We start from the raw sequence: 15,438 nt of genomic DNA on the forward strand, positions 1-15,438 counted from the left end.
TTTGTTACATTTTACTGCTGCCTGATCGCGCTGATCGGCTCAACTGACGCTCCGTTCGTGAGGGGTGGGGGCATAGCTCACTCACCGCTCTCTCTCTCTCTCGCTCACTCGCCACTCTCTCTCTCGCTCACCTGTCTCTCTTTCTCTCACTCTCTCTTGCTCACCCACCTCTCCCTCTCTCTGTATAACTGTAAAAATAAAAAAAGGGAAAATACGGGAGATTTACGGGGAAAATTACCAAATGGGAGCACGGCAGGAGAGGGGGTGAAAATACAGGAGAAACCCAGGAAAAACGGGAGAGTTGACAGGTCTGGGCTCAGCTGCTGCAGTCCATGAGGCAGACTGTCATCTGGCAGTGCACTGTGCAGCAACAGGCCGGGGGAGGGGTTGGAGTGTGACACAGTGACGGACGGTCAAAAGTGGCTGGCTGGCTATGCATTTGTTATTTTCTTTCACATGAACTATTATGAAAAATATACATTATTGATTTAAATGAATAGTACCAAATGTAAAATATCACATAGAAGCATATTATGCATACTCAGAAGCATATTATGCATATGTGACTAGCGAGGGGGGGCCAGTGGGGGGGCCAGCAATTGTATCAGGGTGGCCGTGGCCCCACCAGCCACCCCTCGGCGGCGCCATTGTCTAGAGGCCATCTCACAAGCACATCATCTCACAAAGCAACAGATGTCTGAGTGATCATTCCAGAGCCTCGGGGCCCTGACAGCAAAGGCTACGTCACCCTTAGTCTTTAGCCTAGACTCTGAAACAGACAAGAAGCCCCTGCCTGAGGATCTCAAGCTACGCACAAGCTCATATGGGGTTAAAAGATCTAAAATGTAACTAGGAGCCAGGCCATGAAGTGCCTTAAAAGTTATCAGTAAAATCTTAAAAGCAGTACTAAAACATACAGGCAGCCAATGTAGGGATGCTAAGGACTCTGAGATCTCTAACAACAGATTTAGTGTTCTGTCACATGTGAGGAGGGGGGCTGGACCCAAATGCAATGACCAGCAGAGAGGGAATATAACTAAAGCAAAAGGCTTTAATTGAAGAACTGAGGCAGAGAACAAAACAGAAAATCAAAAAAACTAAAACAGGCCGACAGGCAAAAGGCAAAACTATCCAGGGACCAAAAAATCCATGGACAAGTGGCCTGGGAACAGAAGGATGGAGCCAGGGACCTCGGGCGGATGGCCCGGGGACAGAACAGAGAACGAACAGGAGACTTCGGCGGACGACCAGGAGGCAGAGCAGAGGCCGAGCAGGAAGCCTCAGGTGGACGGCCTGGAGGTAGGACAGAAGCCAAGCAGGAAACCTCAAGACGACAGCCTGGAGGTAGGACAGAGGCCGAGCAGGAAACCTCAGGCGGACGGCCTGGAGGTAGGACTGAGGCCGAGCAGGAAACCTCAGGCGGATGGCCTGGAGGCAGAGCTGATGGGCAGAGCAGTTCTGGGCGATGGCGTGGATACTGGCGACGTAGAAGAAGTAGCTCCGGAGGACGGGCAGGCAGACGACCAGACCGGCGGAGCAGCTCTGGAGGACAGGCAGGAGGACGACCAGAGTGACGGAGCAGCTCTGGAGGACGGGCAGGAGGATGACCAGAGTGACGGAGCAGCTCTGGAGGACGGGCAGGAGGACAACCAGGGTGGCGGAGGACGACTGGAGTGGCGGAACAGCTCTGAAGACCAGCAATGTGGACAGGACCGCTCAGGAGGCTGGCAACGTAGGCGGGACCGCTCAGGAGGTCGACGACGAGGCTGGAGGTCAGGAAATTCAGCAAGCACCAGAAGATTAGGCTGCAGGTCGGGGCAGGCTGCGAGATCAGCTTCCAGCGTCAGGAGTTCAGGACGGTGGGAGTGCAGGACCGGAGTCCGGAGACAGGAATGTGGGACCGGAGACTGGAAAGCAGAACCGGAAACTGGAGACTGGAGTACAGGATCGGAGTCCGGCGGTTGGAGTACAGGACCGGCACTGGTGTTACAGGAATCACTGGAGACACTGGAGTTGACCGGAGAGTGGAATGCAGGACTCCAGAGATGCCTGCCGTCGTCCAGCCAGATCCCCAGCCAAGACGGCTGGGGATCTGGCTGGACGACGGCAGGCATGGCCGGAGGAGCCAGAGGAACAGGAGGCTGCTGGAGCACAGCCACAGGAGACTGCAGCAGAACAGATACTGAAGACTGCTGCAACTCAGGCTCAGCGGATTGCTGCAGCACAGGAACAAGAAACAACTGCAGCTCAGGAACAGAGAGCTTTCACGGCACAGGAACAGGAAACCACCGCAGCTCGGGAACAGGGAGCTTTCGCGGCGCAGGAACAGGAAACCACCACAGCTTGGGGAACGGAGACTCTGAAGCGCTGGGCAGCGGAGACTCTGAAGCACGGAGCAACTGAGAGAGCCAGTGGCGTGGGGAGCCATGGGAACCACACGTTCTCCTGGAGACTCCACTGTACCCCGTGAGAAGGACGAGGCGAGTCCCCTCAAAGTGTGACCGCTGGGCTTCTGGGCAGTTCCTCAGTTGTTCCGTAAAAGACCCACGGGGTTCAGGGAATTCCGGATCAGGATAAGATGGATTAGGAAAAACAGGTTCAGGACAGGCAGGAAGCGGGCTAGTCAGCTCAGGACAGGCAGGATCAGGACAGGCAGAAAGCAGGCTAGCCGGCTCAGGACAGGAAGATAACGGGCTAGCCGGCTCAGGACAGGCAGGTTCAGGACAGGCAGGAAACGGGCTAGCCAGCTCAGGACAGGCAGGTTCAGGACAGGCAGGAAACAGGCTAGCCGGCTCTGAACAGGCAGGTTGCAGACTCATGAACCCGAGCCTAAACAGCTCGGGTGCAGACTGAGATGCAGGCTGGAAACTAGCAGGCCGGGAAGCAGGCTGAGACGCTGACAGAGGAGCAGGCTGGAAGCTAGCAGGCTGGAGGCTAGCAGGCCAGGAAGCAGGCTGAGATGCTGACAGAGGAGCAGGCTGGAAGCTAGCAGGCTGGAGGCTAGCAGGAGACAGACAAATGGGCAGGGAAAAGGGCTGAAACCCCCCGGAGCTTTCCTCCACTGCCGGGACATGAGAGGGTTGGGGCTTGAGTGTGCTGGGGAAAGAGAGTGCAGGAGAGTCGAGGAAGTCCTTTGCCCACGCCGGTAGCGAGTTCCTCAGCCAAGGCTTAAAGGACATGGCCCTGTGGGCCATAGTCAGAGCTGCCAGCTTGCGCTCAGGATCAGAGGCCCTCCTCCAACAACCTGCGAGGCTCTGGAGAGTAAAAGTCAGCTCAAACAGTTCTTCCTCCAAATTTCCGGCTGCTGGGTCCATAATGGCCAGTTCATACTGTCACGTGTGAGGAGGGGGGCTGGACCCAAATGCAATGACCGGCAGAGAGGGAATATAACTAAAGCAAAAGGCTTTAATTGAAGAAGTGAGGCAGAGAACAAAACAGAAAACTAAAACAGGCCGACAGGCAAAAGGCAAAACTAAGATTTCAAACCTGGCAGAATGGTCTAAGCAGACCAACACGAAACACTGGTGACAAGGCAGGAAACACCACATGTAACAAAACACAACGAACTGGCAAGGACTACAAAGAACCAAGACAAGATATACACACAGACTGATTACACAAATGAGGGACACCTCTGGGATGTGATTGGCTCGTGACAGGTAGAAGAAAGCAGAACAAGGACACAGGGCTAATGGGCTGATGACAGACCGGTGTGGTGGAAGCAGGAGGGGGGAACAGGTGATGAGGGGAAGTCCGAGGACATCTGGTGGCTGGCAGGAGGATGGCAGGACTGGGGAGTGAAAGGAGCAGGAAAGGCAGGCAGGTCAGGAGGTGAGGCAGGCAATGGGACAGCCGGTCCGGGGTCAGGGTCAGCCACAGAACAGCCCAACTGAAGCTGGTAGGGATTCAGTGTCTTGCTAAAGGTCACTTCAACAGGGTGTATGCTTGCTGTCACAGGGGATTGAACCTGGGCCTTCCACTTGCCACCCAGCTGCCCCTTTTCTGTTCTATTCTTCCACTGGGAACACCTGGTAATACCTGCAGCAACATTTTAAGCCAGAAAATCATACATGAAATAACCCACCCACGAGTATGCTTCTACTTTCTTTTTGTTTTTTTGTGTGGTTTTGAGCAGCCCAGCATTTTGCTCCCTTTGTGTTTGCCTTGGTACATACATATTGCATCACTGTGATCAGCTAACATCAGAGCACAGTTTTAGGGGTACTTGTACTCACCATTTACATGTAATTGAAAATGTGCCTGATACACAAAAGCAATTCACTTTCTTTCCTTGTATTCCTGTAAATATTTAAAGCTACAATTTGTCTTATTAGCCCAACACTGTTACAGTCTGTCCCATGAAGGTTGCTGTGGCCACGATTTACTGTAACGTGCGCACGATATGCAATTCGAGCTCTCGTTTTCTCTTTTTCACACAAATTGCCAAAACGTGCCCTCGAAATAGTGATATCGTGCTCTCGATATATAATACATGCGCTCTTCACGAGCTTACAAAGAGTCAGTGCACATATTGGTGATTATGTTTAAATGTGGCGCTGTCCTCGGTGTGTTGCAGCCACCTGATTGTGTTTACATGGCCTGAAGTTTAAGTGGCTAAATATGTTGCAATATTTGGGGGATATGCCTATTCAGTGTAAACAGACAATGGATATTAATATACCGAATCCTTACTAGGCCTATCTGCAATACCTAAACGGTAAATCATGGACTTTTTTTCTCTCCCAATGGCCACTCCCGGGCTCCGTAAAAAACAGACCATCAGAGCAGGCAAAATCTAAACTGGCAATGAAGCTAAAAATCTTCCAGTGAGCTCCCCTGGGTGTCTGCCAAATATAATACTTTTAGCACAAGTAGACAATTACGTTCCTCATCCTCCTTAGTACAGGTGCATTTATTTCTCTCAGTTGGCATACTTTTGTGTATCTGCTTGAACAACAACAAATCAAATGAATGCATAAAAACATGAACATGAAAATATTTATTTTTTATACAACAGAAATCTTTTACATGCATCTCTAATTTTGGATAGATTCAGACCATACATTACCGGAGATAAAATTGGCTGACAAATAAGAAGATACACAGATAAGAGAATGCGTAACTTATCCGGTACATGAGTCACATCAAGTCTACTTTGAGCAATATCAAATGAACAGCCGATGGCAAAGTTTACTAGAGCAGCAATCTGAGGTGTACAGGTGCTGATGGCTTTCTGCTTGGTCTCTTTGGAGGTTTTAAGACAAATTATCAAAATCTTAATGTAGGAGAAGGAAATGAATAAGAATGGTACAAAAGCATTACTAATAGCATACACTAAACCATAAAAGCTGCTAGCTGCTGAGACTGAACAGGCAAGTGTATGTAGAGAATCGATGTCGCAATAAATCTTGTCAATAACATTCCCACAAAACCTCCAGTGGACCATTAAATACACTATACATGAAAAATTAACAATTGAATAAATCCACACAAATAGAATGATTGCACAGACTCTCCCAGTGTTCATTATGACATTGTATTGTAACGGGTAACATATAGAAACATATCTGTCATAAGCCATGGCTGCCAAATTACAGTATTCAACTGACACAGAAGTGTAGAAAAAGGCTATCTGTGTAAAACAGTTTGCAAGACTCACTTCATGGGTATCTGAAAACATCTGTGACATTAGAAGAGGATACATTGTTGTGCTCCCATATATTTCATTAACCAACAAACTACAGAGGAATATATACATGGGCTCATGCAACCTCCTGTTCATGCATATAACAACAATAAGAGTTGTGTTGGCAAAAACTATTGAGATATACCATAATATCATCATAGTAAAATACAGGTATCTCAATTGTCCAATGTTGCCATATGCAGCCAACACAAATGACACAAACTCTGTTGAGTTCTCCATTATTCCAGTTTTATATATAGTCTAGGTGCCAAACTGTGAAATGCTGAGTCTGTTGTGGTGAGCAGTTGAATACGATTGTAATCTCTTGTTGGTGAGAATGCTGGAGCCAGATATTCCAGCCCTGTTAATCCCATCAAACACAATAATCCTTACATTAACCCTAACTTCCATAACAGCAAAACAACAATTTCCTGAATTTTGACTACAATAGTAAAAGTTTTGATAACAACACACATTCAGTGATAGATATAAAATAATCTTAACAGTGCAGAAGTGCAGAATTTCAACTATCATCAACATTATACACCCGTGGACACTGAAATCATGTTTTGATGAGTACAAAACTGAGGACCAACCTGCTATGCCACCGTAACAAATTATGTGATCAGTGTCCCACCACACACTTGACCACTCTATTTATCATCACTTTAATGTAGCACCTGAAGCATTCCTCTTATTTTTCAGTTATTTCAAATCTCAAATCTTCTGTTCACATAGTTCATCTGCTAAGATGAAATGACTCTTCACTCTGACATCATTATACTTGGTTCTTGTGCTACAAGGCAGTGTTTGAATACATGCTGTGCAGATCAGCCTACAGAGGATGAGATAAAGAATACAGAGGTATTTTCTCTAACCTCTGAGGCCTGCGCCTGAATCCTTATGCCCTCTATGAGAGCTGAGAGTCCAGAGGCCCTTCCTCTATGCTGCTGCAGCCTCCCCCACCTTCTGAGCCAGTTTGAAGTAGCTGCTCAGCTTTTATTCTGATGTTGTGATTAACTTAGATACACCAGATATCATGGGACAATGGCTGCCAGTCACTCTCTTTACCTTGGACTTGGATGGGGTGAAGTTATAACACAGGCAGATCATCAAGTCTGTGATATAATACTAAAAGTAACAATCTGTTAGTTGAGTTGAGTTGAGTTGAGTTTGTCTGTGAAAGTAAAATATAAAATGCCAATAGACAGAATTAAACAAGATAGTCCAGTATGCACAGGTGGTTGAAAAAATACCCATAGGGCTTGTGAGATGACCACCTAGACTTTATCAAATAGAACTGAGTCACTGAGAAGCAAAGGAAATTAACTTACAAATAATTAACTTGCAAATAAAAATGAAAATGAAATTGACTTACAAATGAAAATTAAAACATTAGTGTTGGGCCAGGCCATGAGGTTGAACACAAGAAAACTAGTAAAGACAATAGAGTCAGCATCTGCGGCCAAACAAGAGAATCAGAGGCTTGAACTCTAGCCCACCCGCTGGGCTGGGACCATAAACCAAGGAAAACAGCGCCAAAATTCCAACAAGCCCTGAAGTTCACACTTAGGTGTGAACTGGCTGGAACCCAACCTCCGGTCTCTCATTGGACGAGACTCGGACGAGACTTGGACGAACCCCGGGATGTCCCCATGATGTCACTAAGAATATCAATTCCAGAGCTACCTTTCTGCACTGCCCCTTTTCTTGCAACTACGTTGCTAACAAGGTGGTATTTGAAAATGTTCGAACTGTTCTTTTCTTTAGCCGAGGCGCAGTCTTCAACTCGCTGGACGAGCCCAGACTGTTTAGTGTTAGCTGTAACACTGTTGGATCCAGAAGGATTAGATTAGCTGTTTGTGTATCCGGCATTCTAACTCCTCACACACACTGTATGAGTAACCGGTGCGTGTAGAAGTGGACTGGAAGAGAATACAGCTAAGGACACTCCTTCCCTCCAAGAAGACAACGTAAGACCACGTTTCTTCAATCAAGTCGACTCCTGGCTGACATCCTTCGCTGCCTACGAGAAAAGCCAGCTGACGGTTGCTCCGTGCAAGGAGAGATAGCGGTTCCGCCGACCCGCCTGGGAGGACCCCACCGGATCGATAAGACGGACTGAAACACACATCAATCACTCGACAGTGATTTCCCAAGTAAGAGGCTTTGGTTCTGGGCAGAGACTAGGATAGGTGTGTTAAAATAAGCTTAACTGATCAGAAGCTATAACTGTGCATATTGGGAAGCGCATCAGACCGCCGTGTCCATATTATGCTGTATGAAGATTTGCTTGCTGCTTGATTTGATTGTGATAACGTGAAGCTGATTGTGTTCAATTGCATGTCGCTGAGCTTGCATCTGTGTTAATAGCTACCGCAGGGAGCCAATATACTGCATTTTACCAGTTAAAAGACCAGTAACCCAGTGTACCACTTCCAAGGTGTACCCCGAGTTCCTGTGTGGTAAAATGCTATTGTTGTGTCTCTAGACAGTGAGTAGAATCTCTAGGTTCACCCTGAGTGCTCCCCTCTATTCTCCCTCTCTCTCTTACTAACCACCACATACACACCCTCTCATTACATATTCATTGCTACCTAAGGATTAGATGGTGTTGGTTTAGCTGCCTAACTCCAACCCCATCTTGGTTCCAAAGCCCCTTTGTTCAAACTACGCGGTCACAGCTGCCATTTTGAACTCTCGCGAGACGTCCCACTCACGTGGTCACGTCCGCCATCTTGCTCTCTCTCTCTCTCTCTCTCTCCCTCTCTCTCTCTCTCATCTCTCTCTCTCCCACATGCACACACACACACACACACACATACACACACACATATCCATACGTGCCATATGCTGTTTGTGCCTTTATGCTTGCTAGTTTAGACCTATAGTTATAGTTGTGTAATAGTTGTTGATTAACTGAAGTGTTATTGATTATTGATTGATATTCCTAAAGTTAAATAAACTCTGTTATACTTGTAAAGAGAAGTTGTCCATGATTTCTTGTGCATATGTGTTGTAATAACGGCTGGTTGTGAGGGCCTGTGTACAAATTCACCCTTCACTGTACCACCGTCATAAATGTACAGTGGTACTTAAACACTGTCATTTGGGGGTGAACAGCCATTTTGAGACTATATTAAAGGTTCGGTTATTGGTTCCTGATTCCAGGGTGGTGCCCCGTTAATATTGACTCCCGTCGATAATGTTATGAATATGAATAATTCCACGATTATTAGTTATTGATTGCTAATAAACAAACCTGCCCCTATCAAAGCCCAACATTAGTAACAAGCACAGATCCTGTACTGACCCACGGCACGTGTGTTCAATTCTATGCACTGAACTGCGAAATGGTTAAATTACCTAATTCCACTAACGTTACTTAAATACCACAAGTTAAAGTTTGTATGGCAGCAGAAGACGTGTTACTGTCTACAAATCCCATCACCAACACAGGTGAGTTTGGAACAAATTGTCGAATGTTAACTTTCACTTTTGTTTTAAGTTCAAATTTGTTTATTTATATAGCCCTTTATCACAAGCATGTCTCAGAGGGCTTTCAGAGAATGAGAAATAGATCTAACTAAACAAAAATCAGTGGTGAACAAAATGATATAGGACAAGTATAGCGAAAAGCCCAAGACAGACGAGCAAATTTTAGCAAGACAAACAATCTACATATTCTACATAGCCTAACTTACCTGGCACCCCCAGCCTTAGACCCTAATTGCACACAAGGAAAAACTCCCAAGAAAAACCTTAGTAGAAACCTTGGGAGACTCTGTGGATTGAATACAATGCTGCTGGTCTGCTGGTCTGCTGGTCTGTGCATCTCCACATGACAGACATGACGTGATGTGCACATCAGGTGTATTAGAGATCGATTTAGATACATTTCTATACAGTGACCAACTTTTGATTTTGTGCCTCTGTATGATGGCATAGCTACACGCGTTGTGTTTCTGTTCTATCTGTTTGGGTTGCAAGGTTCAGATCAGATACGCAGTCATTAACTTCAATGCAACCTGCTGCACTAGCTGCAGCACATTGACGGATCTGCTGATGGAGCCGGACCGCTGCCGCAACTCTGGAGATACTCAAAACTTCTTATTGTAGTCATTCATCACCATGTCAGTTAACAAAATAGAGGGTCCATGAACCAGTGTTGATTAAATAGATGTTGGAGATGAGGTTATCCAGTGAAAGCTGCTGAGAAGCCGCTGTTTGGTGACGGTACGCCTGCACACTCAAAACAGTTGACAAAAGTACTCCTGTATGACACATTAATGTTCCTCCTCCTATCATAGCTTTTTACCCTTTTTACCGTCTCTTATCAGCTATGATACAATATATAATTTATAAACAAATGATTTTATATTACACAAACTAATGATAAAATAACATAAATTATAGCATTACTAATAATTAGTAAACATTATTAATGATCATTTCATTGTTTGTTAACAGTAAAATAACTATTAACTAAAGTTTAATTAACTATCAATTTACCATTTATTAATGATGGTTATTATAAAGTGTTACCAAAATATACATTATTGATTTAAATGAATAGTACCAAATGTAAAATATCACATAGAAGCATATTATGCATACTCAGAAGCATATTATGCATATGCGACTAACGAGGAGGAGCCAGTGGCGGGGCCAGCGATTGTATCAGGGTGGCCCAGCCACCCCTTGGTGGCGCCATTGTCTAGAGGCCATCTCACAAGCACATCATCTCACAAAGCAACAGATGTCTGAGTGATCATTCCAGAGCCTCGGGGCCCTGAGAGCAAAGGCTAGGTCACCCTTAGTCTTTAGCCTAGACTCTGAAACAGACAAGAAGCCCCTGCCTGAGGATCTCAAGCTACGCACAAGCTCATATGGGGTTAAAAGATCTCAAATGTAACTAGGAGCCAGGCCATGAAGTGCCTTAAAAGTTATCAGTAAAATCTTAAAAGCAGTTCTAAAAACGTACAGGCAGCCAATGTAGGGATGCTAAGGACTCCGAGATCTCGGACAGATTTAGTGTTCTGACCAGGAAGCACAGGAACAAGAAACAACTGCGGCTCAGGAACAGAGAGCTTTCGCGGCGCAGGAACAGGAAACCGCCACAGCTTGGGGAACGGAGACTCTGAAGCCGGCTCAGGACAGGCAGGTTCAGGACAGGCAGGAAACAGGCTAGCTGGTTCAGGACAGGCAGGTTCAGGACAGGCAGGAAACGGGCTAGCCAGCTCAGGACAGGCAGGTTCAGGACAGGCAGGAAACGGGCTAGCCGGCTCTGAACAGGCAGGTTGCAGGCTCCTGAACCCGAGCCTAAACAGCTGGGGTGCAGACTGAGATGCAGGCAGGAAACTAGCAGGCCGGGAAGCAGGCTTAGACGCTGACAGAGGAGCAGGCTGGAAGCTAGCAGGCTGGAGGCTAGCAGGCCAGGAAGCAGGCTGAGATGCTGACAGAGGAGCAGGCTGGAAGCTAGCAGGCTGGAGGCTAGCAGGAGACAAACAAATGGGCAGGGAAAGGGGTTGAAACTCCCCGGAGCTTTCCTCCACTGCCGGGACATGAGAGGGTTGGGGCTTGAGTGTGCTGGGGAAAGAGAGTGCAGGAGAGTCGAGGAAGTCCTTTGCCCAGTCTGGTAATGAGTTCCAAATGTTGCCAGGCCCGAATGGCCTCCTGGGTGGGATACAAATTAATGGGTCCAGCTTCTGGTTTGTCTGGTGGGAGGAAATGGTAAATGGAAAATGGACTGCATTTATATAGCGCTTTTATCCAAAGCGCTTTACAATGCCTACATTCACCCATTCACACACACATTCATACACCGATGGCGGCAAGCTACCACACAGGGTGCTGGCGCAACCATCGGGAGCAATTTGGGGTTCAGTATCTTGCCCAAGGACACTTCGACATGCGGACTGGAGGAGCCAGGGATCGAACCACCGACCTTATGATTAGTGGACGACCCGCTCTACCTCCTGAGCCACAGCCGCCCCCCGCCGGAGGATATGCTGCTCTGGCAGTGGTATGGCGTGCCGGTGTGCCACATTGTGGAGGACGCCGCACGCCATCACAATGCGGCACACCTTTTCGGGACTGTATAGCAGCATACCCCCGGTCCTGTCCAGGCAGCGCCACCGTCCCTTCAGCAAACCGATGGTCCTCTCAACGACTGACCGAGTGCGGGAATGGAGGTCATTGTACCTCCGCTCTTGGTCAGTCTGAGGGTTGGTGAGAGGGGTCATCAGCCAGCCCTTAAGTGGGTAGCCACGGTCACCTGGAGGTCAATTGAAAGCAGACAAAGTAAACTGGATTGACAGTTTCCATTCGTTAATTTTATACACTACTTACATGGATCACACACTATTGTTGCAAATTAGTGCAGAAGTGCGCCGGGGAAAAGGTGAGGCTGATTAAGACATTTCAGACATTACGCACGGGGTTATTAGCACGAGTACTTTGCACACATAGACAATCGGGCTTGTTAGAAAGATCTTAAGCTGTAGTTTAACCAGCAAAAAACAGCAAGTCACTAACTTTAACCACTGACTGGTAATGATGCTGTAAAGACGGGATAGAATGTGGGGGCGCACATGCTCAATGCGCATCATGGGGATTAATATTTGGACAATTACACAAATAAATGTACTCACCAAGAAGCCACCCATCGCGCACAGTGCCAGCTTGTAGTCTGTTCCCAACCATGCTGTTACTCAAAATGTATGAGTCGTGCGTTGAACCAGGCCACCTCGCCACAATGTTTGTTAATTTCATTTGCGCATCACAAATGATCTGTACATTTATGGAATGAAAATGTTTCCTGTTTACATATACAAATTCATCATGTGATGGCGCTTTTATAGCAATGTGTGTGCAGTCGATAGCTCCAATTACATTAGGGAAACCGGCTCTCGCTGCAAATTGCGCTTTAATGTTGACCTGTTCAGCTGCATGGTTGCAGACACCTGGGTATGTTAATTGTTCATTAGTATTAATTGTTCATGTGTCTCTGATGTGCACATCACTCAGTCTGATGACTAATTGTTTTCACATTTATGTATTATAACAGTTTCCCAGCATCACCTGTAAGTGTCACCAAAGGATCCACAGCGTAGAAACGTGCGTACGCCAGCCATGAAGTTTGCGTGACGCACCGCACATTTCCACGGTCATTTCACTCTTGATACATCTGAACGTTGCCGTGAAAAAGAGCGTACGCCACTTTTTTGTGCGTACGCACCCTTTGTACATGAGGCCCCAGGAGAGGCAGGCAGGTCAGGAGGTGAGGCAGGCAATGGGACAGCCGGTCTGGGGTCAGGGTCAGCTACAGAACAGCCCAACTGAAGCTGGTAGGGATTCAGTGTCTTGCTAAAGGTCACTTCAACAGGGTGTATGCTTGCTGTCACAGGGGATTGAACCTAGGCCTTCCACTTGTCACCCAGCTGCCCCTTTTCTGTTCTATTCTTCCACTGGGAACACCTGGTAATACCTGCAGCAACATTTTCATCCAGAAAATCAGTACATGAAATAACCCACCCACGAGTATGCTTCTACTTTCTTTTTGTCTTTTTGTGTGGTCATTTGAGCAGCCCAGCATTTTGCTCCCTTTGTGTTTGCCTTGTTACATACATATTGCATCACTGTGATCAGCTAACATCAGAGCACAGTTTTAGGGGTACTTGTACTCACCATTTACATGTAATTGAAAATGTGCCTCGATACACAAAAGCAATTCACTTTCTTTCCTTGTATTCCTGTAAATATTTAAAGCTATGGTTTGTCTTATTAGCCCAATACTGTTACAGTCTGTCCCATGAAGGTTGCTGTTGGCTGTTTAAAAAACTACGGAGCCCGGGAGTGGCCATCGGGAGAAAAAATATTTATGTCGTGGCCACGATTTACTGTAACGTGCGCACGATATGCAATTCGAGCTCTCGTTTTCTCTTTTTCGTGCGCACGAGATACAATTCGTTCCCTCGATTTTCTCTTTACGTGCACACAAATTGCCAAAACGTGCCCTCGAAATAGTGATATCGTGCTCTCGATATATAATACATGCGCTCTTCACGAGCTTACAAAGAGTCAGTGCACATATTGGTGATTATGTTTAAAGGTGGCGCTGTCCTCGGTGTGTTGCAGCCACCTGATTGTGTTTACATGGCCTGAAGTTTAAGTGGCTAAATATGTTGCAATATTTGGGGGATATGCCTATTCAGTGTAAACAGACAATGGATATTAATATACCAAATCCTTACTAGGCCTATCTGCAATACCTAAACGGTAAATCGTGGACTTTTTTCCTCTCCCAATGGCCACTCCCGGGCTCCGTAAAAAACAGACCATCAGAGCAGGCAAAATCTAAACTGGCAATGAAGCTAAAAATCTTCCAGTGAGCTCCCCTGGGTGTCTGCTAAATATAATACTTTTAGCACAAGTAGACAATTACGTTCCTCATCCTCCTTAGTACAGGTGCATTTATTTCTCTCAGTTGGCATACTTTTGTGTATCTGCTTGAACAACAACAAATCAAATGAATGCATAAAAACATGAACATGAAAATATTTATTTTTTATACAACAGAAATCTTTTACATGCATCTCTAATTTTGGATAGATTCAGACCATACATTACAGGAGAGAAAATTGGCTGACAAATAAGAAGATACATAGATAAGAGAATGCGTATTTTATCCGGTACATGAGTCACATCAAGTCTACTTTGAGCAATATCAAATGAACAGCCGATGGCAAAGTTTACTAGAGCGGCGATCTGAGGTGTACAGGTGCTGATGGCTTTCTGCTTGGTCTCTTTGGAGGTTTTAAGACAAATTATCAAAATTTTCATGTAGGAGAAGGAAATGAATAAGAATGGTACAAAAACAGTAACAGTAGCACACACTAATCCATAAATGCTCCTAGCTGCTGAGATTGAACAGGCAAGTTTCTCTAGAGAGTGAATGTCGCAATAAATCTTGTCAATAACATTCCCACAAAATCTCAGTGGACCATTAAAATACACTGTTAATGTAAAATTAACAATTGAATACATCCACACTAATACAATGATTGCACAGACTCTCCCTGTGTTCATTATGACATTGTAGTGTAACGGGTAACATATAGAAACATATCTGTCATAAGCCATGGCTGCCAAATTACAGTATTCAACTGACACAGAAGTGTAGAAAAAGACTGTCTGTGTAAAAACAGTTTTCAAAACTCACTTCATGGGTATCTGAAAACATCTGTGACATTAGAAGAGGATACATTGTTGTGCTGCCATATATTTCATTAACCAACAAACTACAGAGCAACATATACATGGGCTCATGCAACCTCCTGTTCATGCATATAACAACAATAAGAGCTGAGTTGGTCAAAATTATTGAGAAATACCATAATATAATTATCATGAAATACAGGTATCTCAATTGTCCAATGTTCCCATATGCAGCCAGCACAAATGAAACAATCTCTGTTGAGTTCTCCATTATCCAACATTAGATATAGGTGCCAAACAGTGAAATGCCGTTTGTTATGGTGAGCAGTTGAATAGGATTGTAATCTTGTTACGTGTGAGAATGCTGGAGCCAGATATTCCAGCCCTGTTAATCCCATCAAACACGATAATCCACACATTAACCCTAACTTCCATTCTAGCAAAACGACTTTTTTGCCTAATTCTGACTACAGTAGTAAAAGTATTGATTACAACACACTTTCAGTGATAGAGATGAAAGAATTTTAACAGTG

At 45.7% G+C, this 15,438-nt stretch overlaps 1 protein-coding gene and 1 pseudogene across 1 annotated transcript; both read right to left on the reverse strand.

Moving 5' to 3' along the window:
• Positions 1 to 4,999: 4,999 nt before the first annotated feature.
• Positions 5,000 to 5,926, reverse strand: LOC139641846 (olfactory receptor 10A3-like). The gene has a single exon (XM_071516462.1). The coding sequence runs from the start codon at positions 5,924 to 5,926 to the stop codon at positions 5,000 to 5,002; it is 927 nt and encodes a 308-aa protein (XP_071372563.1).
• Positions 5,927 to 14,248: 8,322 nt separating this feature from the next.
• LOC139641847 (olfactory receptor 4B13-like) lies at positions 14,249 to 15,176 on the reverse strand (annotated as a pseudogene).
• Between the last annotated feature and the right edge of the window lie 262 nt (positions 15,177 to 15,438).

Source organism: Centroberyx affinis, unplaced genomic scaffold (genome assembly GCF_046629955.1).
Source record: "Centroberyx affinis isolate AG114_WGS23_722 - 3 ecotype Tasmania unplaced genomic scaffold, CSIRO-AGI_Caff_v1 ptg000405l_1, whole genome shotgun sequence".
In the NCBI taxonomy this organism is placed as follows: Eukaryota; Metazoa; Chordata; class Actinopteri; order Beryciformes; family Berycidae; genus Centroberyx; species Centroberyx affinis.